General features: G+C 41.7%; 1 protein-coding gene across 1 annotated transcript in view; it reads left to right on the top strand.

Moving 5' to 3' along the window:
• Lnk (SH2B adapter-like protein Lnk) overlaps positions 1-24,045 on the top strand; it is a 224,133-nt gene that overhangs the window by 175,165 nt on the left and 24,923 nt on the right. Inside the window, exon 7 of the mRNA XM_071692150.1 lies at positions 8,780-9,016. Within this exon, the coding sequence (XP_071548251.1) occupies positions 8,780-9,016 (237 nt within the window). The remainder of the gene's footprint in view (positions 1-8,779; positions 9,017-24,045) is intronic.

The raw sequence follows: 24,045 nt of genomic DNA, 5'->3' as shown, positions 1-24,045 counted from the left end.
AGCTGTGACAAAGAGCAAAACACCGTATCACTGTTAAATAGAACTTAGCCAGGAGTTGCATTTTCAGTGAGGAAACCTCTTTTTCTAGTACACAAAGATACAGAAATCTCAATATCATAATTTCCTTCCAATGCAGTGTTTTCTTACTCCAAAAATCAATTTATACTTTTTGTATTTATCTATTTATCTATCTATATCTCTGACACCTGTACCTTTCTGGAACTCCCTCAAGGGGGTGGCCACAGCAGTAGAGTCTCCATAACTAGTGAACTTTAGTGAACTCACCCTTAACAGTATTTGCAGAGGCTCCTGCCTAACGTTCCTACTGACTACTTCTACCAAATGCACCTACCTAAACGTTTCTACCCACTACTTCTATCAACTGCTCCTACCATTTTGCCAAAAGGCAGGGCTAGCACATAGTGCTCACCACAGGAAAATCTAAAGTTACAAAGAATGAGCTGTGTAAGTTTAGTTTTGTCAAGTGTTATGTGTGACAAGGAGAGATTCTTTGTTGGTGGACAGAATGCTAGTACACCATGTGTAGGTGAGTTAGAAAAGACAACTACTTGGGTCAGAGTAGTGCAGCTTGATAACCACTGAAGATTTGGCTCACCATGCAGCTGTTACTAACCCTCCCAGTACCCAGGCAGGTAATACTGGTAGTATACCTTCCTGGTTGTTGGCTGCATGTCACCCTGCTACTACTACTACTACTCTGTGTATTAACATGAGATATTTTGATACATTACTGTGACTTTCCCATTGGTATGTGTGTGTGCAGCACTTGCAGTGGGTAGCTCATTCATGTGAACTTGGTCTGTAACCTTGAGTTGACCCTTTTCTGCCCTGTTTCTTACATGCCTTATTCCATGCTTCTATTTGGGCTTTGATTTCAGGTTGCCTTATTCTGCCTAACCTCCCACCTGCCTTATTGCAAACCTGCAATAGCTGACTGACCCTCTCATATTCTCTCACTGCCTTGTTAACATGCCTCTACCTGTGATGTAACAGATAATGCATGAGAAGTGACATCAAGCTGTCACATTCTGTCTTTGTACATACCTGCCTCATTCTTAATGGCAGTAGCTGCCCTATCCTGCCATGTAACCACCTCCTGCACTACCACCACCACCACCACTAATACTACCTGTGATGTGGCCTGTACTGCTTGTGAATTAACCAGTAAGTGTCCTAATTTGCAATGTTCCCTACCTTCGTTGTTTCTTACATGCATCAAGTCTTTGATTTCTGGTTTCCTGTACTTCCATGTTCCCCTTTCATTCTGAGTTCTTCTTTTGGTTCCCTTTGTCCTAGATATGTAACTATTTTATGTCTATCAAAAACAGAGTTTCACTTTCTCATCTAACACTATGTCAAGGAGGGCTGTCCCTGTTCCGTTAAAATTTTACCCTGGCTAAAATGATCCTGTACATCTATACAAAAGACATTTTTCTCCTCCCTACAGAAAGTCTCAGTTCTACTGGTCATCCCTAGCATTTTACCTAGCATGATGGGATTCATGTTATATATGGACAACAAACTGATATAACTTTGAATAAGATGAAATGTGGCAAGGCAGCTGGATTTGACTGTCTTGCTACTGAATTTCTTAAGAAATGGTGATTGTTCTGTTGAATGGTTAATTCGGATTTGCAGTGCATGAATGGATTATGGTGAGATGCCTGAGGATTTGTGGGATGCATGCTTAGTGCAAATTATATAGGCAGTAGGGCAAAGGTGAGTGTTCAAACTACAGAGGTATAAGTTTGTTAATGTACCTATTAAGTTGTATGGAAGAGTGGTGGTTGAAAGAGTGTAAGAATGTACAGAGCATTAGACTGGAGAAAACAATGCAGTTTTAGGAGTGGCAGATTATGTGTGGATCAGATGTTTGCTGTAAAGAATATGTATAAGAAATACTTAGAGAAACAGGAGGATTTTTAAATGGCATTTATGAATCTAGAAAAAGCATATGATAAGGTTGATAGGGATGCCTTGTTGAAGGTGTTACAAAAATATGATAATGGGTGGAAATTTACTTGAAGCAGTGAGAAGTTTTTGTCAAGTGTAAGGTGTGTATTTGAGTAGGTACAGAGGAAGTTAAGTGGTTCCAGGTGAAGATGGATCTGTGGCAGAGGTGTCTGATATCATTATGGCTGTTAAATTTATATATGTGTCGGGTGGTAAGTGAAGTGAATTTAAGGGCCTTGATAAATGGAGTAGGTATGCAGTCTGCTGGGGTTGGGATGCCTGGAAACTGAGTCAGTGTTTGTTTACTGATGGTATGATGCTAGTTGCAGATTTAAGTGGGGAGCTATGTAAGCTTGTGTTTGGGAGAGTGTGTAAAAGGAAAAAGTTGAGAACAAATGTAAAGAAAAGCAAGGTTATTAGGTTTAGCAGTGGAAAGAGGCAGGTTAGTTGGGGTGTGAGTTGGATTAGAAAAAACTTGATTGAAGTGGAGTGTTATAGTTACCTTGGAGTGGTACATAATGAAATTCCAACCCTCTCCCCCTGCATGTGCGCGAGGTAGCGCTAGGAAAAGACAACAAAGACCACATTCGTTCACACTCATTCTCTAGTTGTCATGTATAATGCACCAAAACCACAGCTTCGGATGAAAGAATGGCCCAACCCACCCACATACACATGTATATACATAAACGCCCACATACGCACATATCCATACCTATACATTTCAACGTATACATGCACATGCATATACATACACAGACTTATACATATATACACATGTACATATTTATACTTGCTGCCTTCATCCATTCCTGTTGCCACCCAGCCACACATGAAATAGCATTCCCCCCTTCAAGGAAGTGCTAGGAAAGACAAAAAACACCACATTTGTTCATACTCATCTCTAGCTGTCATTTGTAATGCACCGAAACCATGGTTCCCTTTTCACATCCATGACCCACAGAACTTTCCATGGTTAACCCCAGACACTTCACATGCCCTGGTTCAATCCATTGTCAGCACATCCATCCCGGTATACCACATCATTTCAATTCCCTCTATTCCTTGCACGCCTTTCACCCACCTGTATGTCCCGGCCCGATCACTCAAAATCTTTTTCACTCCATCCTTCCACCTCCAATTTGGTCTACCTCTGACACATATATCCTCTGTGTCAGTCTTTCCTCACTCATTCTCTCAATGTGACCAAATCATTTCAACACACCCTCTTCTGCTCTCTCAACCACACTCTTTTTATTACCACACATCTCTTTTACCCTTTCATTACTTACTCGATCAAACCACCTCACACCATATATTGTCCTCAAACATTTCATTTCCGACACATCCACCCTCCACACAACCCTATCTATAGCCCATGCCTTGCAACCATATAACATTGTTGGAACCAGTATTCCTTCAAACATACCCATATTTGCTCTCTGAGATAACATTCTCGCCTTCACACATTCTTCAACGCTCCCAGAACCTTCACCCCCTCTCCCACGCAGTGACTTACTCCCGCCTCCATGGTTCCATCTGCTGCTAAATCCACTCCCAGATATCTAAAACATTTCCCTTCCTTCAGTTTTTCTTCTTTCAAACTTACACCCCAATTAACTTGTCCCTCAACCCTACTGAACCTAATAACCTTGCTCTTATTCACATTTACTCTCAGCTTTCTTCTTTCACACACTTTACCAAACTCAGTCACCAGCATCTGCAGTTTCTCACCCGAATCATCCATCAGCGCTGTATCATCAGTGAACAACAACTGACTCACTTCCCAAGCCCTCTCATCCACAGCAGACAGTATACTTGCCCCTCTCTCCAGAACTCTTGCATTCACCTCGCTAACCACCCCATCAATAAACAAATTAAACAACCATGGAGACATCACGCTCCCCTACCACAAACCGACATTCAATGGGAACCAGTCACTTTCCTCTTCATACTCGTACACATACCTTACACCCTTGGTAAAAACTTTTTACTGCTTCTAGCACCTTACCTCCCACACCATATAATCTTAATACCTTCCACAAAGCATCTCTATTAAACCTATCATATGCCTTCTCCAGATCCATAAATGCCACATACAAATCCATCTCTTTTTCTAAGTATTTCTCACGTTCTTCAAAGCAAACACCTGATCCACACATCCTCTGCCACGTCTGAAACCACACTGCTCTTCCCCAGTCTGATGCTCTGTACATGCTTTTACCCTCTCAGTCAATACCCACCCATATAATTTCCCAGGAATACTCAACAAACTTATATCTCTGTAATTTTAACATTCACCTTTATGCCCTTTGCCTTTGTATAATGGCACTATGCATGCATTCTGCCAATCCTCAGGCACTTCACCATGAACCATACATACACTGAATATCCTTACCAACCAATCAACAACACAGTCACCCCCTTTTTTTTTATAAATTCCACTGCAGTACCATCCAAACCTGCTGCCTTGCTGGCTTTCGTCTTCCGCAAAGCTTTCACTACCTCTTCTCTGTTTACCAAACCATTCTCCCTGACCCTCTCACTTCGCACACCACCCAGTCATTTGAGCTCCCTCCCTGCAGATATTGTCCAAACACCTGTCTCTTCTCTTTCACTAACAATCTTACTTCTTCATCCCATTACTCACTACTCTTTCCAGTCTGCCCACTTCCTACCTTTCTCATACTTATGTACTCATGTACATATTCATACTTGCTTGTTTTTATCCATTCCTGGCATTGCCCCACCCCACAGGAAACAGCATCACCACCACCTGCATTAGCAAGGTACCCCCAGGAAAACAGACAAAAATGGCCTCATTTGTTCACATTCAGCTGTCATGTGTAATGCACCAAAACCACAATTTCATACCCACTTTCAGGCCTCTCAGACCTTTCTCTGGTTTGCCCTAGATGTTTCAGATGCCCTGATCTGTCCATTGACAGCACATTAACCCCATTATACTGCATCCTTCCAATTCACTTTATTCCTTGCATGCCTCTCACCCTCTAGCATGTTTAGGCACTGACCACTCAAAATATTTTTCACTCCTTCCTTCCACCACCAATTTGGTCTCCTGCTTCTCCTTGTTCCCTCCACCTCTGACACATATATCCTCTTTGTCAACCTTTCCTCTCTCATTCTCTCCATATGTCCAAACCATTTCAGCTTTTCAACATACCCTCTTCTGCTCTTTCAACCACACTCTTTTTATTACCACACATCTCTCTAACCTTTTCATTACTTACCTGATCAAACCACCCCACACCACATATTCTCCTTAAGCATTACATTTGCAACACACCCACCCTCTGCCATGCAACCCTGTCCATAGCCCATGCCTCACAACCATATAATATTGTTGGAACTACGATTATTTCAAACATATCCATTTTTGCTCTCTGAGATAGCATCCTCTCTTTCCACACATTCTTCATCATCTCAACCACACTCTTTTTATTACCACACATCTCTCTTACCTTTTCATTACTCACTTGATCAAACCACCTCACACCACATATTCTTCTTAAGCATTACATTTGCAACACACCCACCTTCCGTCATACGACCTTATTCCATAGCCCATGCCGCACAACCTTATAATATTGTTGAAACTACTATTATCCCTGGGGATAGGGGATTAAGAATACTTCCCACGTATTCCCTGCGTGTCGTAGAAGGCGACTAAAAGGGGAGGGAGCGGGGGGCTGGAAATCCTCTCCTCTCATTTTTTTTTAATTTTCCAAAAGAAGGAACTGAGGGGGCCAGGTGAGGATATTCCAAAAAAAGGCCCAGTCCTCTGTTCTTAACGCTACCTCGCTAACGTGGGAAATGGCGAATAGTTAAAAAAATAAAAAAAAAAAAACTATTATTTCAAACATATCCATTTTTGCTCTCTGAGATAGCATCCTCTCTTTCCACACATTCTTTATTGTCCCTTGCCCCAGTGACTACCTTCCACTTCCATGGTTCCATTTGCTGCTAAGTCCACGCCCAGATATCTAAAACACTTCACTTCCTCCAATTTTTCTCCATTCAGAATCACATCTCAACTAATTTGTCCCTCAACCCTGCTGCACCTAATAACCTTGCTCTTATTCACATTTACTTTTAACTTTCTCCTTTCACACACTTTTCCGAACTCTGTCACCAACTTCTGCAGTTTTGAACTCAAATTACCCACTAGTGCTGTATCATCAGCGAACAACAACTGACTCACTGCCCAGGCCCTCTCGTCCCTGACTGACTGCATACTTGCCCCCTCTCCAAAACTCTTTTATTTACCTTCCTAACCACCCCATCCATAAACAAATTAAACAACCATGGGGACATCACACACCCCCTGCTGGAGACCAACCTTCACTGGGAACCAATCACTCTCCTATCTTCCTACTCTTACACATGCCTTACATCCTTGATAAAAACTTCTCTCTGCTTTCCTCCCAAACCATATACTCTTAATACCTTCTCCAAAGCCTCTCCACCAACCCTATGATATGCCTTCTCCAGATCCATAAATGCTATTATATATAAATCCATCTGTTTTACTAAGTATTTCTTAGGTACATTCTTTAAAGCACGCACCTGATCCACACATCCTTCCCAATCTGATGACCTGTACATGCCTTCACCCTCTCAATCAATACCCTCCCATACAATTTTCCAGGAATACTCAACAAACTCTTGCCTTTGTAGTTTGAACACTCACCTTTATCCCCTTTGCCTTTGTACAATGGCACTATACATGCATTCTGCCAATCGTTAGGAACTTATTCATGATCTGTACATACATTGAGTATCCTTACTAACCAGTCGACAACATAGTCAACCCCTTTCTTAATAAATTCAACTGCAATACCATCCAAACCTGCCACCTTGCTGGATTTCATCTTATGCAAGGCTTTCACCACCTCTTCTCTCTGGACCAAACCACTCCCCCAACTCTCATTTGCTCCCTTTTATGAGTCTTGCACCTTCCTCTTGACCTCCTGCCACTTTCTCTTGTACATCTCCCAGTTATTTGCACTCTTTCCTTGCAAGTAACATCCAAATGCCTCTCTTTTTTCTTTCACTCACAACTTTACTTCTTCGTCTCACAACTCAGTACCCTTTCTAATCTGCCCACCTCCCACCTTTCTCATCTCATACCACATACATCTTTTGCACATGCCATCACTGCTTCCTTAAATACATCCCAATCCTTACAAACTCCCCTCACATCATTTGCTCTCACCTTTTGCCATTCTACACTAAACCTCTCTTGGTATTTCTTCACGCAAGTCTCCTTTCCAAGCTCGCTCACTCCCACCACTCTCTTCTCCCCAGTGCTCTCTTTTTTGTGAAAACCTTTCCAAGTCTTCACCTTCACCTCCACAGGATATTGATCAGACATCCTGCCAGCTGCCCCTTTCAGCACATTAACATCCAAAAGTCTCTTTTTCATGCCTATCAATTAACACATAATCTGATAATGCCCTTTGACCATATCTCCTACTCACATACGTATATTTGTGTATATCTCTCTTTTTAAACCAGGTATTCCCAATCAGTCTTTTTTTAGCACACAAATCCACAAGCTCTTCACCATTTCCATTCACAACACTGAATACCCCACATACACCAGTTGCACCCTCAGCTGACACACTCACGCAGCTGCTCCCAAAACATTTGCCTCTCAAGATCTTTCTTTTCATGACCAGGTAAATAATCACCCATCTCCATCCACTTTCAGTTTTACCCACATCAATCTAGAATTTACTTCTTTACACTATCCCACACTCCCACAACATCTGCTTCAGGAGTAATGCTACTCCTTCCTTAGCCCTTGACCTCTCACCATCCCTTGACTTTACTCCTAAGACTTTTCCAGACCATCCTTCCCCTTTACCCTTGAGGTTTGTTTCACTCAGAGCCTGAACATCCAGGTTTCTTTTCTCAAACATACTATCTATCTCTCCTTTCTTCTCTTGGTTACATCCACACACATTCAGACACCCCAATCTGAGCCTTTGAGGAAGGTGAGCACTATCTGCTGGACTCCTTCTGTTTCCTCTTTTAGAGATTGAAATACAAGAAGGGGAGGGTTTCCAGTCCCACACTTCAGTCCCCTTTATTCACTTTCTACTACATATGGGATGTATTCCAAAATATTCCATAATCCAAAACACTTCTGGTCTTAGGCATTTTGGATAAGGGATACTCAACCTGTGGTAGAAAGGTGAACAAAATTCTAGGTTTAATTGGTGGGGTTTTCAAAATTCAGGTGTATGAAACATTGCATCCCCACCTTTACTATTATATTCTGAATTGGTTTCCCTACTTTAAAAGAGACTTATGCAGAATTGAGGGAGTAAAGCAATGGGCTAACAAGATGACTTCTGGACTGACAAACATATCCTATAAGAGCTAGTTAGATGACTTAAACTTATTAACTTTGAAACAAAAAGGTTAAGAGGAGATTTGACTGAAAACTCAAAAACTTCTTGTTAGTTGTTTCTCAGCATTGTTAGTTGTTTCTCAGCACTCCTTGGACTAGTATTGTTTATCCAGCTCTTTTTAAAGCATAGATGTTTGAGTAACTACTTCACATTAACTCTAAATGTAGTACAAGTTTGATAATTGTTACTATATCACAGAGATGAGATGTCTTCATTCCTGTGATGAAAGAATATGATCCTGACTAACTTTTGTTGCAGTGACACTTAAGAGCATGGGAGTGTAAATGATTTATACATGTATTTGTTTCTGCAGCTTGGTTGGCTACTGGAAAATTACTACTATTAACAGCAGTTGCTTTTTCCAGCATTTAAGAATGACCATCAACCCAGATGGTGCATGTCGAGTTCAGCACTTGTCATTTGCCACAATATTTGACCTGTTAGAATACTTCCGTGATAACCACATCCCTTTGGAATCTGGTGGCACTTCAGATGTAACTTTGTCAGAATTTGTCATAGCCTCTGACTACTCTGCGCGAAGTACAGGATCAGGTCAAGGAGGAACAGAGCGTAGACCACCGAACCTCCCTGACACAAGAGAGGTAAGCCGATTCTGAAAACATTTGACTGAAAAATGGTCTTTTTATTTGTAATTTTTTGTTTTATTATCCATGTGACTGTAGGACACTTTAGGAAGTTCAGTGTGATGCCTCATAAACCCATCATCTTCCTTATTTTCTTTATGAAACCCGTGATAGCTTTCCCACCTTTGATGGGTATGTAATTACACCATTCCACAAAATGAACATACATGGTATCACCGGACTAACTAGGATTGGATTCCTCTAACTATTAGAATGAAAAAGAAATGGGATATGTAAGTTTCATCTCTAACCTCAGATGATATTGACAAGATACGTATGAATAGATATGGGGTTAGTTCTTTATTGACTTCTGAAAATGTAAACAGAATAGGTACTCTTGAACCACCCATTATATGCCTGCAGCATTACCTGTTTTGTGGATGCATGGCATGTGCTCTAGATAACTTAATAGTACAAAATTGGGTGGATGTGTTTGAAAGAAAAAAATTTTGAGGACAATATGAGGTGTTGAGTGAGTGAGAAATGTTAGGGTAAGAGAAAGGTGTAGTAGTAAAAGGTGTATGCATAAGAGAAAGGGTAAGAGAAAGGTGTAGTAGTAAGAGGTATATGCAAAAGAGAGCGGAAGAGGAAGTGCTGAAATAGTTTGGATACTGTGTGAGAAGAGGATGACTGTGAGTATACAAGTCAAAAGTGGAGGGAACAGGAAAAGGGAGAAACCAAGGAGGAAGCAAAAGTTTGGAATGAAAGATGCTTTAATCAATCCCAATTGAATATACATAAAGGTATGAGGTTTGCAAGGTTTAGAGTGAATTGGAGTGATTTGGTGTACAAGGGATGATATGCTGTCAGTGGGCTGATCCATGGTATGTAAAATAGTCAAGGAAAACTATAACAAGGTATGTGGGGGCCTGGTTTTAGACAGGTTGTGGTTTTAGTGCATTATTCATGACAGCTAGAGATTGGTTGCCAGTAAATGAGACCATTTTCTTTGGCTGTTCTTAGCACTGCCTTGTAAATGCAGGAAATAGTGAACAAGTATGAAAGAAAAGAAAGAAAATGTATGGCTTTTTATGACTTTACTCTTCATAATTTTTGACAGAGTGGGGGTATGAGGGGATTTATATGTACTCTGATTCATTACTAGATTCTTCTTTAGATAGGATAGATTATAGGAATGATGTCATTTTATGCCACAATACTCCTTTGATTGATATTACAAACATGTGGTGGGTATGTGATTATATAGATACAGAGTTATATATAGTTTTTTTTTTTTTTTTTTCTCATACTATTCGCCATTTCCCGCATTAGTGAGGTAGCCTTAAGAACAGAGGACTGGACCTTTGAGGGAATATCCTCACCTGGCCCCCTTCTCTGTCCCTTCTTTTGGAAAATTAAAAAAAAACGAGAGGGGAGGATTTCCAGCCCCCCGCTCCCTTACCTTTTAGTCGCCTTCTACGACACGCAGGGAATACGTGGGAAGTATTCTTTCTCCCCTATCCCCAGGGATAAGTTTTGTGTTTCATACATACATTTATTCTGTAAGTTATTGTAAATGTGCTTTTGCAGTTATATCATTTTGTTGTATAGCTTTCACAATACTTTATATATTATGTAAGTTATTTTTTCTGTGACTGTTTTGTATGGATGGTTACTGGATTGTAGATTTCAAAAACTTATGTAGCCTGTCATATCTGTTATTGAAAGAAGTGAAAAACAAGGAGAATAGCATCAACTTTCAAGAGGACCTTGACAGACCCCAAAGTTGGTCTGATACATGATAGATGAAATTCACTCTGAGCAAATGTAAAGTAACATGGATGGAACAGAGTGAAAGAAGGCCTCACTATGATTATTATCTTACAGTAAATGAGCTTCATGGTCCTGTATGTTAGAGAGACAGGTGTGAACATCGTCCATAACCTGTTGCCCAAGTCCTACATTTGGAGAATGGTTAAGGAGACAAACTGTGTGCTGGCAAATATTAAAATGGCTTTCAAGTAAATGGACAAAGAAATATTTGGCAAGCTGTTTGTATCCTGCATGAGGCCAAACTCTGAATACACTTTTCAGGTTTGGCTACCTTACCTAAAGAAGCACAAAGAAAACTGTAAGAGAAGGTCCTTGGGAGGAAAACAAAGAATTTTTAAAACAGATTGATGATGTAGACAGTAAGAAGTTTTCCTGTAGGTGTAGGGATAGAATGAACAAGGGACCAAAATGTGAAATTAAGAAAGAAGCTTGTTGAAAAGATTTAAGAAGTACTTTTGTGATATAATGATGGTGGAATAATGGAAGAAAAGGACTGTGGACATGGTTAATGCAGACAGCATACATAGATTTAAGAAGTATAGTAGTAGAGAATATTCAAGGGATGTAGCCCCATAAGTGTAAAGCTCCCTCTCCATGGAGTTCATTTAGGTAATAACAGACTTGATCTTTGATAATAATGTTAGATAGAAAGTATGTATGAATTTTTGGAAAACAGAGAAACAGTATGATCAGGTCATGTACAAAGACTGTTGATAAGGGATGCTCCCCAACTCCAGTGCAACACCATTTATTCAAAACACTGTTATTGTCCTTGTGGTGTAGGGGCATCAGTCAATCAACCTTCAGGTGCTGTTGTAGGTTCTTTCCCACTGAAGTTGGCTGTAATCTCAGTAGATATGTAGCTCCATCACTCATTTTCTAAAGGTAAGAGTGGTTATCTATTTTGTAGAGACTGTTTTCCTCACAAGGTCAACAATGGAGAGAGGTAGCACATGAAGATCACCCCCTCCCAAGTCATGGTCCAAGGGATGGATCGCTGTTGGCCCTTTATTATAGCAGTCCCACACTTTATCCATTGACGCACTGTGAGCACTGGGGGCAGGGCCCCCTTGCAGGGTAATACAATATTATACCTTCAGCAAGGTGAAACTTTCATGTAAAGAAAAGTTTATATCATTTGTTTATTTCATATACTTCACCTCTAGTATTAGTTTTTGAAATTTGAGACAGGAACTATGTCCAAAGGTTTTAGGCCCAGCTGGTAGTTACTCTCAATTTCTGGCTAAATCTGTACCAGATATAAAAGGTTAGTTTTGCATGAATAAATTATTACTGGACCCTGTACCACAGTTTATAATCAAAATCGAAGTACAGTATTGGAAAATGCCTTTCTTTAAGTGGTTACTTTTATTATTACTGGACCCTGTACCACAGTTTATAATCAAAATTAAAGTACAATATTGTAAAATGCCTTTCTTTAAGTGGTAGCTTTTCTAGCCATTAGGCAGAGGACGGAACACAAGTGGCAGTGATTTGTAACTAAACATAAAATATTATTCATTATCTGTCCATCAATATCTCTGATAGCCATTCCCTCTAGGAACTCCCATCAAGAGAATTGCTGCAGCAAAAGAGTCAACACTTATGTCTGTCCTTAAATACCTCCCTTGCATACACCATTCCACACATTCTTACCCCACTTCCCTCCCTCCAGGGCCCTTCTACTCTATTTTTCCATGTTACAGATGATCTTCCTCTCATAACAACCACTTCAGTTGTGCTATTATACACTCTGCTGGTAATCTCCCCACCTCCCATTCTTTCCACATGGCTAAACTACCTCAAGTATTATGTTTTACCTACTCTTCCACTCTGCAATTCATTCCCTTTGCATTCAAATAATACTGAATCTCACATATACCAGTTTATTTTCTTTATGCTAGCTGAGGTTATGAGGTTGGGCTACAGATAAGGTTTTGCATAGGAGGGTGGACATGTTAGAAATGAAATGTTTGAGGACAATATTTGGTGTGAGGTGGTTTGATCGAGTAAGTAATGAGAGGGTAAGAGAGATGTGTGTTAATAAAAAGAGTGTGGTTAAGAGAGCTCTGTACATGCCTTCACCCTCTCAATCAATACTCTCCCATATAATTTCCCAAGAATACTCCACAAACGTTTATTTTGCTTTGTCGCTGTCTCCTGCGTTAGCAAGGTAGCGCAAGGAAACAGACGAAAGAATGGCCCAACCCATCCACATACACATGTATATACATACACATCCACACACACAAATATACATACCTATACATCTCAACGTATACATATATATACACACACAGACATATACATACATACACATGTACATAATTCATACTGTCTACCTTTATTCATTCCCATCGCCACCCTGCCACAAATGAAATAACAACCCCCTCCCCCCTCATGTGTGCGAGGTAGTGATGGAAAAGACAACAAAGGCCCCATTTGTTCACACTCAGTCTCTAGCTGTCATGTATAATGCACCGAAACCACAGCTCCCTTTCCACATCCAGGCCCCACAGAACTTTCCATGGATTACCCCAGACGCTTCACATGCCCTGGTTCAATCCATTGACAGCACGTCAACCCCGGTATACCGCATCGTTCCAATTCACTCTATTCCTTGCACGCCTTTCACCCTCTTGCATGTTCAGGCCTCGATCACTCAAAATTTTTTTCACTCCTTCTTTCCACCTCCAATTTGGTCTCCCACTTCTTGTTCCCTCCACCTCTGACACATATATCCTCTTTTTCAACCTTTCCTCACTCATTCTTTCCATGTGACCAAACCATTTCAAAACACCCTCTTCTGCTCTCTCAACCACACTCTTTTTATTACCACACATCTCTCTTACCCTATTATTACTTACTCGATCAAACCACCTCACACCACATATTGCCCTCAAACATCTCATTTCCAGCACATCCACCCTCCTGCACACAACTCTATCCATAGCCCACGCCTCGCAACCATACAACATTGTTGGAACCACTATTCCCTCAAACATACCCATTTTTCGCTTTCCGAGATAATGTTCTCGACTTCCACGCATTCTTCAAGGCTCCCAGGATTTTCGCCCCCTCCCCCACCCTATGATTCACTTCTGCTTCCATGGTTCCATCCGCTGCCAAATCCACTCCCAGATATCTAAAACACTTCACTTCCTCCAGTTTTTCTCCATTCAAACTTACCTCCCAATTGACTTGACCCTCAACCCTACTGTACCTAATAAACTTGGTCTTATTCACATTTACTCTCAACTTTCTTCTTTCACACACTTTACCAAACTCAGTCACCAGCTTCTGCAGTTTCTCTCATGAATCAGCCACCAGCGCTGTATCATCAGCGAACAACAACTGACTCACTTCCCAAGCTCTCTCATCCACAACAGACTGCATACTTGCCCCTCTTTCCAAAACTCTTGCATTCACCTCCCTAACAACCCTATCCATAAACAAATTAAACAACCATGGAAACATCACACACCCCTGCCGCAAACCTACATTCACTGAGAACCAATCACTTTCCTCTCTTCCTACACGTATACCTCTGTAATTTGAGCACTCACCTTTATCCCCTTTGCCTTTATACAATGGCGCTATGCATGCACTCCGCCAATCCTCAGGCATCTCACCATGAGTAATACATACATTAAATATCCTTACCAACCAATCAACAACACAGTCACCTTCTTTTTTTTAATAGATTCCACTGCAATATCATCGAAACCCGCTGCCTTGCTGGCTTTCATCTTCCGCAAAGCTTTTACTAACTCTTCTCTGTTTACCAAATTATTCTCCCTAACCCTTTCACTTCGCACACCACCTCGGCCAAAACACCCTATATCTGCCACTCTGTCATCAAACACATTCAACAAACCTTCAAAATGCTCATTCCATCTCCTCACACCACCACTACTTTTTATCACCTCTCCATTAGCCCCCTTCACCGATGTTCTCATTTGTTCTTTTGTCTTACGCACTTTATTTACCTCCTTCCAAAACATCTTTTTTTATTATATTATTTAATTTTGCTTTGTCGCTGTCTCCTGCGTTAGCGAGGTAGCGCAGGGAAACAGACGAAAGAACAGCCAAACCCACCCACATACACATGTATATACATACACGTCCACACGCGCAAATATACATACCTATGTATCTCAATGTATACATATATATACACACACAGACATATACATATATACACATGTACATAATTCATACTGTCTGCCTTTATTCATCCCATCGCCACCTCGCCACACATGGAATAACAACCCCCTCCTCCCTCATGTGTGTGAGGTAGTGCTAGGAAAAGACAACAAAGGCCCCATTCGTTCACACTCAGTCTCTAGCTGTCATGTAATAATGCACCGAAACCACAGCTCCCTTTCCACATACAAGCCCCACAGAACATTCCATGGTTTACCCCAAACGCTTCACATACCCTGGTTCAATCCATTGACAGCACGTCAACCCCCGTATACCACATCATTCCAATTCACTCTATTCCTTGCATGCCTTTCACCCTCCTGCATGTTCAGATCCTGATCACTCAAAATCTTTATCACTCCATCTTTCCACCTCTAATTTGGTCTCACACTTCTCCTCGTTCCCTCCACCTCTGACACATATATCCTCTTGGTCAATCTTTCCTCACTCATTCTCTCCATGTGACCAAACCATTTCAAAACACCCTCTTCTGCTCTCTCAACCACACTCTTTTTATTACCACACATATCTCTTACCCTATAATTACTTAATCGATCAAACCACCTCACACCACTTATTGTCCTCAAGCATCTCATTTCCAGCACATCCACCCTCCTGCGCACAACTCTATGCATAGCCCATAGACCATTATTCCTTCAAACATACCCATTTTTGCTTTCCGAGATAATTTTCGAGAATTTTCACCCCCTCCCCCACCCTATGATTTACTTCCGCTTCCATGGTTCCATCCGCTGCCAAATCCACTCCCAGATATCTAAAACACTTCACTTCCTCCAGTTTTTCTCCATTCAAACTTTCCTCCCATTTGACTTGACCCTCAACCCTACTGTACCTAATAACCTTACTCTTATTCACATTTACTCTCAACTTTCTTCTTTCACACACTTTACCAAACTCAGTCACCAGCTTCTGCAGTTTCTCACATGAATCAGCCACGAGCGCTGTATCATCAGCGAATAACAACTGACTCACTTCCCAAGCTCTCTCATCCACAACAGGCTGCATGCTTGCCCCTCTTTCCAAAACTCTTGCATTCACCTCCCTAACGACCCCATCCATAAACAAGTTAAACAACCATGGAGACATCACACACCCCTGCCGCAAACCTACATTCACTGAGAATCTGTCACTTTCCTCTCTTCCTACACGCACACATCCCTTACATCCTCAATAAAAACTTTTCACTGCTTCTAACAACTTGCCTCCCACACCATATATTCTTAATACCTTCCACAGAGCATATCTGTCATCTCTTATCATATGCCTTCTCCAGATCCATAAATGCTACATACAAATCCATTTGCTTTTCTAAGTATTTCTCACATACATTCTTCAAAGCAAACACCTGATCCACACATCCTCTACCACTTCTGAAACCACACTGCTCTTCCCCAATTTGATGCTCTGTACATGCCTTCACCCTCTCAATCAATACCCTCCCATATAATTTACCAGGAATACTCAACAAACTTGTACCTCTGTAGTTTGAGCACTCACCCCTTTGCCTTTGTACAATGGCACTGTGCAAGAATTCTGCCAATCCTCAGGCACCTCACCGCGAATCATGCATACATTAAATAACCTTACCAACCAGTCAACAATACAGTCACACCCTTTTTTAATAAATTCCACTACAATACCATCCAAACCTGCTGCCTTGCCGGCTTTCATCTTCTGCAAAGCTTTTACTACCTCTTCTCTGTTTACCAAATCATTTTCCCTAACCCTCTCACTTTGCACACCACTTCGACCAAAACACCCTATATCTGCCACTCTATCATCAAACACATTGAACAGACCTTCATAATACTCACTACATTTCCTTCTCACATCACCACTACTTTTTATCACCTCCCCATTAGCCCCCTTCACTGAAGTTCCCATTTGTTCCCTTGTCTTAAGCACTTTATTTACCTCCTTCCAAAACATCTTTTTATTCTCCCTAAAATTTAATGATACTCTCTCACCCCAACTTTCATTTGCCCTCTTTTTCACCTCTTGCACCTTTCTCTTGACCTCCTGCCTCTTTCTTTTATACATCTCCCACTCATTTGCATTATTTCCCTGCAAAAATCGTCCAAACGTCTCTCTCTTGTCTTTCACTAATAATCTTCTTCATCCCACCACTCACTACCCTTTCTAATCAACCCACCTCCGACGCTTCTCATGCCACAAGCATCTTTTGCGCAAGCCATCACTGCTTCCCTAAATACATCCCATTCCTCCCCACTCCCCTTACCTCCTTTGTTTTTGCCTTTTTCCATTCTGTATTCAGTCTCTCCTGGTACTTCCTCACACAAGTCTCCTTCCCAAGCTCACTTACTCTCACCACTCTCTTCACCCCAACATTCTCTCTTCTTTTCTTAAAACTTCTACAAATCTTCACCTTTGCCTCCACAAGATAATGATCAGACATCACTCCAGTTGCACCTCTCAGCACATTAACATCCAAAAGTCTCTCTTTCACGTGCCTATCAATTAACACATAACCCAATAACGCTCTCTGGCCATCTCTCCTACTTACATACGTATACTTGTGTATAATTGGTATACATGGAGTGTTCAGTGTTGTAAGTGGAAATGGTGAAGAGCTTGTAGATTTATGTGCTGAAAAAGGACTGGTGATTGGGAATGCCTGGTTTAAGAAGCGAGATATACATAAGTATACGTATGTAAGTAAGAGAGATGGCCAGAGAGCGTTATTGGATTATGTGTTAATTGTAATGACGCACGAAAGAGAGACTTTTGGATGTTAATGTGCTGAGAGGTGCAACTGGACGGATGTCTGATCATTATCTTGTGGAAGCGAAGGTGAAGATTTGTGGGGGTTTTCAGAAAAGAAGAGAGAATGTTGGGGTGAAGAGGGTGGTGAGAGTAAGTGAGCTTGGGAAGGAGACTTGTGTGAGGAAGTACCAGGAGAGACTGAGTACAGAATGGAAAAAGGTGAGAACAAAGGAGGTAAGGGGAGTGGGGGAGGAATGGGATGTATTTAGGGAATCAGTGATGGCTTGCATAAAAGATGCTTGTGGCATGAGAAGAGTGGGAGGTGGGTTGATTAGAAAAGGTAGTGAGTGATGGGATGAAGAAGTAAGATTATTAGTGAAAGAGAAGAGAGAGGCATTTGGACACTTTTGCAGGGAAAAATGCAAATGAGTGGGAGAGGTATAAAAGAAAGAGACAGGAGGTCAAAAGAAAGGTGCAAGAGGTGAAAAAGAGGGCAAATGAGAGTTGGGGTGGGAGAGTATCATTATATTTTAGGGAGAATAAAAAGATGTTTTGGAAGGAGGTAAATAAAGTGCGTAAGACATAGGGAACAAATGGGAACTTCAGTGAAGGGGGCTAATGGGGAGGTGATAAAAAGTAGTGGTCATGTGAGAAGGAGATGGAGTGAGTATTTTGAAGGTTTGTTGAATGTGTTTGATGATAGAGTGGCAGATATAGGGTGTTTTGGTCGAGGTGGTGTACAAAGTGAGAGGGTTAGGGAAAATTATTTGGTAAATAGAGAAGAGGTAGTAAAAGCTTTGCGGAAGATGAAAGCCAGCAAGGCAGCAGGTTTGGATGGTATTGCAGTGGAATCTATTAAAAAAGGGTGTGACTGTATTGTTGACTGGTTGGTAAGGTTATTTAATGTATGTATGATTCGCGGTGAGGTGCCTGAGGATTGGCGGAATGCTTGCATAGTGCCATTGTACAAAGGCAAAGGGGATAAGAGTGAGTACTCAAATTACAGAGGTATAAGTTTGTTGAGTATTCTTGGTAAATTATATGGGAGTGTATTGATTGAGAGTATCATTAAATTTTAGGGAGAATAAAAAGATGTTCTGGAAGGAGGTAAATAAAGTGCGTAAGACAAGGGAGCAAATGGGAACTTCAGTGAAGGGCGCAAATGGGGAGGTGATAACAAGTAGTGGTGATGTGAGAAGGAGATGGAGTGAGTATTTTGAAGGTTTGTTGAAAGTGTTTGATGATAGAGTGGCAGATATAGGGTGTTTTGGTCGAGGTGGTGTGCAAAGTGAGAGGGTTAGGGAAAATGATTTGGTAAACAGAGAAGAGGTAGTGAAAGCTTTGCGGAAGATGAAAGCCGGCAAGGCAGCAGGTTTGGATGGTATTGCAGTGGAATTTATTAAAAAAGGGGGTGACTGTATTGTTGACTGGTTGGTAAGGTTATTTAATGTATGTATGACTCATGGTGAGGTGCCTGAGGATTGGCGGAATGCGTGCATAGTGCCATTGTACAAAGGCAAAGGGGATAAGAGTGAGTGCTCAAATTAAGTTTGTTGAGTATTCCTGGTAAATTATATGGGAGGGTATTGATTGAGAGGGTGAAGGCATGTACAGAGCATCAGATTGGGGAAGAGCAGTGTGGTTTCAGAAGTGGTAGAGGATGTGTGGATCAGGTGTTTGCTTTGAAGAATGTATGTGAGAAATACTTAGAAAAGCAAATGGATTTGTATGTGGCATTTATGGATCTGGAGAAGGCATATGATAGAGTTGATAGAGATGCTCTGTGGAAGGTATTAAGAATATATGGTGTGGGAGGAAAGTTGTTAGAAGCAGTGAAAAGTTTTTATCGAGGATGTAAGGGATGTGTACGTGTAGGAAGAGGAAAGTGATTGGTTCTCAGTGAATGTAGGTTTGCGGCAGGGGTGTGTGATGTCTCCATGGTTGTTTAATTTGTTTATGGATGGGGTTGTTAGGGAGGTAAATGCAAGAGTTTTGGAAAGAGGGGCAAGTATGAAGTCTGTTGGGGATGAGAGAGCTTGGGAAGTGAGTCAGTTGTTGTTCGCTGATGATACAGCGCTGGTGGTTGATTCATGTGAGAAACTGCAGAAGCTGGTGACTGAGTTTGGAAAAGTGTGTGGAAGAAGAAAGGTAAGAGTAAATGTGAATAAGAGCAAGGTTATTAGGTACAGTAGGTTTGAGGGTCAAGTCAATTGGGAGGTGAGTTTGAATGGAGAAAAACTGGAGGAAGTAAAGTGTTTTAGATATCTGGGAGTGGATCTGGCAGCGGATGGAACCATGGAAGCGGAAGTGGATCATAGGGTGGGGTAGGGGGCGAAAATCCTGGGGGCCTTGAAGAATGTGTGGAAGTCGAGAACATTATCTCGGAAAGCAAAAATGGGTATGTTTGAAGGAATAGTGGTTCCAACAATGTTGTATGGTTGCGAGGCGTGGGCTATGGATAGAGTTGTGCGCAGGAGGATGGATGTGCTGGAAATGAGATGTTTGAGGACAATGTGTGGTGTGAGGTGGTTTGATCGAGTGAGTAACGTAAGGGTAAGAGAGATGTGTGGAAATAAAAAGAGCGTGGTTGAGAGAGCAGAAGAGGGTGTTTTGAAGTGGTTTGGGCACATGGAGAGGATGAGTGAGGAAAGATTGACCAAGAGGATATATGTGTCGGAGGTGGAGGGAACAAGGAGAAGAGGGAGACCAAATTGGAGGTGGAAAGATGGAGTGAAAAAGATTTTGTGTGATCGGGGCCTGAACATGCAGGAGGGTGAAAGGAGGGCAAGGAATAGAGTGAATTGGAGCGATGTGGTATACCGGGGTTGACGTGCTGTCAGTGGATTGAAGCAAGGCATGTGAAGCGTCTGGGGTAAACCATGGAAAGCTGTGTAGGTATGTATATTTGCGTGTGTGGACGTATGTATATACATGTGTATGGGGGGGGGGTTGGGCCATTTCTTTCGTCTGTTTCCTTGCGCTACCTCGCAAACGCGGGAGACAGCGACAAAGTATAATAAAAAAAAATATAAATAATATATATTGATTGAGAGGGTGAAGGCATGTACAGAGCATCAGATTGGGGAAGAGCAGTGTGGTTTCAGAAGTGGTAGAGGATGTGTGGATCAGGTGTTTGCTTTGAAGAATGTATGTGAGAAATACTTAGAAAAACAAATGGATTTGTATGTAGCATTTATGGATCTGGAGAAGGCATATGATAGAGTTGATCGAGATGCTCTGTGGAAGGTTTTAAGAACATATGGTGTGGGAGGCAAGTTGTTAGAAGCAGTGAAAAGTTTTTATCGAGGATGTAAGGCATGTGTATGTGTAGGAAGAGAGGAAAGTGATTGGTTCTCAGTGAATGTAGGTTTGCGGCAGGGGTGTGTGATGTCTCCGTAGTTGTTTAATTTGTTTATGGATGGGGTTGTTAGGGAGGTGAATGCAAGGGTTTTGGAAAGAGGGTCAAGTATGAAGTCTGTTGTGGATGAGAGAGCTTGGGAAGTGAGTCAGTTGTTGTTCGCTGATGATACAGCGCTGGTGGCTGATTCATGTAAGAAACTGCAGAAGCTGGTAAAGTGTGTGAAAGAAGAAAGTTAAGAATAAATGTGAATAAGAGGAAGGTTATTAGGTACAAGTCAATTGGGAGGTAAGTTTGAATGGAGAAAAACTGGAGGAAGTAAAGTGTTTAGATATCTGGGAGTAGATCTGGCAGCGGATGGAACCATGGATGCGGAAGTGAATCATAGGGTGGGGGAGGGGGTGAAAATTCTGGGATCCTTGAAGAATGTGTGGAAGTCGAGAACATTATCTCGGAAAGCAAAAATGGGTATGTTTGAAGGAATAGTGGTTCCAGCAATGTTGTATGGTTGCGAGGCGTGGGCTATGGATAGAGTTGTTTTGCAGGAGGGTGGATGTGCTGGAAATGAGATGTTTGAGGACAATATGTTGTGTGAGGTGGTTTGATCGTGGCCACATGGAGAGAATGAGTGAGGAAAGATTGACCAAGAGGATATATGTGTCAGAGGTGGAGGGAACGAGGAGAAGTGCGAGACCAAATTGGAGGTGGAAAGATGGAGTGAAAAAGATTTTGAGTGATCGGGGCCTGAACATGCAGGAGGGTGAGAGGCGTGCATGGAAGAGAGTGAATTGGAACAATGTTTTATACCGGGGTCGACGTGCTGTCAGTGGATTGAACCAGGGCATGTGTAGCGTCTGGGGTAAACCATGTAAAGTTGTGTGGGGCCTGGATGTGGAAAGGGAGCTGTGGTTTCGGTGCATTATTACATGACAGCTAGAGACTGAGTGTGAACGAATGGGGCCTTTGGTGTCTTTTCCTAGCGCTACCTTGCACACATGAGGGGGAGGGGGTTGTTATTCCATGTGTGGCGAGGTGGTGATGGGAACAAATAAAGGCAGACAGTATGAATTATGTACATGTGTATATATGTATATGTCTGTGTGTATATATATGTGTACATTGAGATGTATAGGTATGTATATTTGCGTGTGTGGACATGTATGTATATACATGTGTATGTGGGTGGGTTGGGCCATTCTTTCGTCTGTTTCCTTGCGCTACCTCACTAAGGTGGGAGACAGCAACAAAGCAAAATGATAAATAAATATAATAAATCTCTCTTTTTAAACCAGGTATTCCCGATCACAAGTCCTTTTTCCGCACATAAATCTACAAGCTCTTCACCATTTCCATTTACAACACTAAACATCCCATGTATACCAATTATTCCCTCAACTGTCACATTACTCACCTTTGCATTCAAATCACCCATCACTTTAAACCAGTCTCATGCATGAAAACCACAAACACACTCATTCAGCTGCTCCCAAAACACTTGCCTCTCATGATCTTTCTTTTCATGCCCAGGTGCATATGCACCAATAATCACCCATCTCTCTCCATCAACTTTCAGTTTTACCCATATCAATGTAGAGTTTACTTTCTTACACTCTATCACATACTCCCACAACTCCTGTTTCAGGAGTAGTGCTACTCCTTCCCTTGCTCTTGTCCTCTCACTAACCCCTGACTTTACTCCCAAGACATTCCCAAACCACTCTTCCCCTTTACCTTTGAGCTTCGTTTCACTCAGAGCCAAAACATCCATGTTCCTTTCCTCAAACATACTACCTATCTCTCCTTTTTTCTCATCTTGGTTACATCCACACACATTTAGACACCCCAATCTGAGCCCTCGAGGAGGATGAGCACTCCCCGCGTGACTCCTTCTTCTGTTTTCCCGTTTAGAAAGTTAAATTACAAGGAGGGGAGGGTTTCTAGCCCCACGCTCCCATCCCCTTTAGTCGCCTTGTACGACATGTGAGGAATGCGTGGGAAGTATTCTTTCTCCCCTATCCCCTAATATTTATGATACTCTCTCACCCCAACTTTCATTTGCCCACTTTTTCACCTCTTGCACCTTTCTCTTGACCTCCTCCCTCTTTCTTTTATACTTTTTGCAGTCATTTGCACTATTTGCCTGCTAAACTCTTCCAAATGCCACTCTTTTCTCTTTTACTAATAATCTTACTTCTTTATCCCACGCTTCTCATGCCATAAGCATCTTTTGCGCAAGCGAACACTGCTACCCTAATTACATCCCATTCCTCCCCCACTCCCCTTACGTCCTTTGCTCTCACCTTTTTCCATTCTATGCTCAGTATCTCCTGGTACTTCCTCGCATAAGTCTCCTTCCCAAGCTCACAGACTCTCACCACTCTCTTCACCCCAACATTCTCTCATCTTTTCTGAAAACCTCAACAAATCTTCACCTTCGTCTCCACAAGATGATGATCAGACATCCCTCCAGTTGCACCTCTCAGCACATTAACATCCAAAAGTCTCTCTTTTGCACGCCTATCAATTAACCCATAATCCAATAACACTATCTGGCCATCTCTCCTACTTACATATGTATACTTATGTATATCTTATGTATATCCTGAAACAGGAGTTGTGGGAGTATGTGATAGAATGTAAGAAAGTAAATTCTCGATTAATATTGGTAAAACTGAAACTTGATGGAGAGAGATGGGTGATTATTGGTGCATATGCACCTGGGCATGAGAAGAAAGATCATGAGAGGCAAGTGTTTTGGGAGCAGCTGAATGAGTGTGTTAGTGGTTTTGATGCACGAGACCGGGTTATAGTGATGGGTGATTTGAATGCAAAGGTGAGTAATGTGGCAGTTGAGGGAATTATTGGTATACATGGGGTGTTCAGTGTTGTAAATGGAAATTGTGAA

Source organism: Panulirus ornatus, chromosome 52 (genome assembly GCF_036320965.1).
Source record: "Panulirus ornatus isolate Po-2019 chromosome 52, ASM3632096v1, whole genome shotgun sequence".
NCBI classification, from domain to species: Eukaryota; Metazoa; Arthropoda; class Malacostraca; order Decapoda; family Palinuridae; genus Panulirus; species Panulirus ornatus.
Note: the sequence above shows the minus strand (reverse complement) of the source record. Positions and strands in the feature narration are given on the sequence as shown.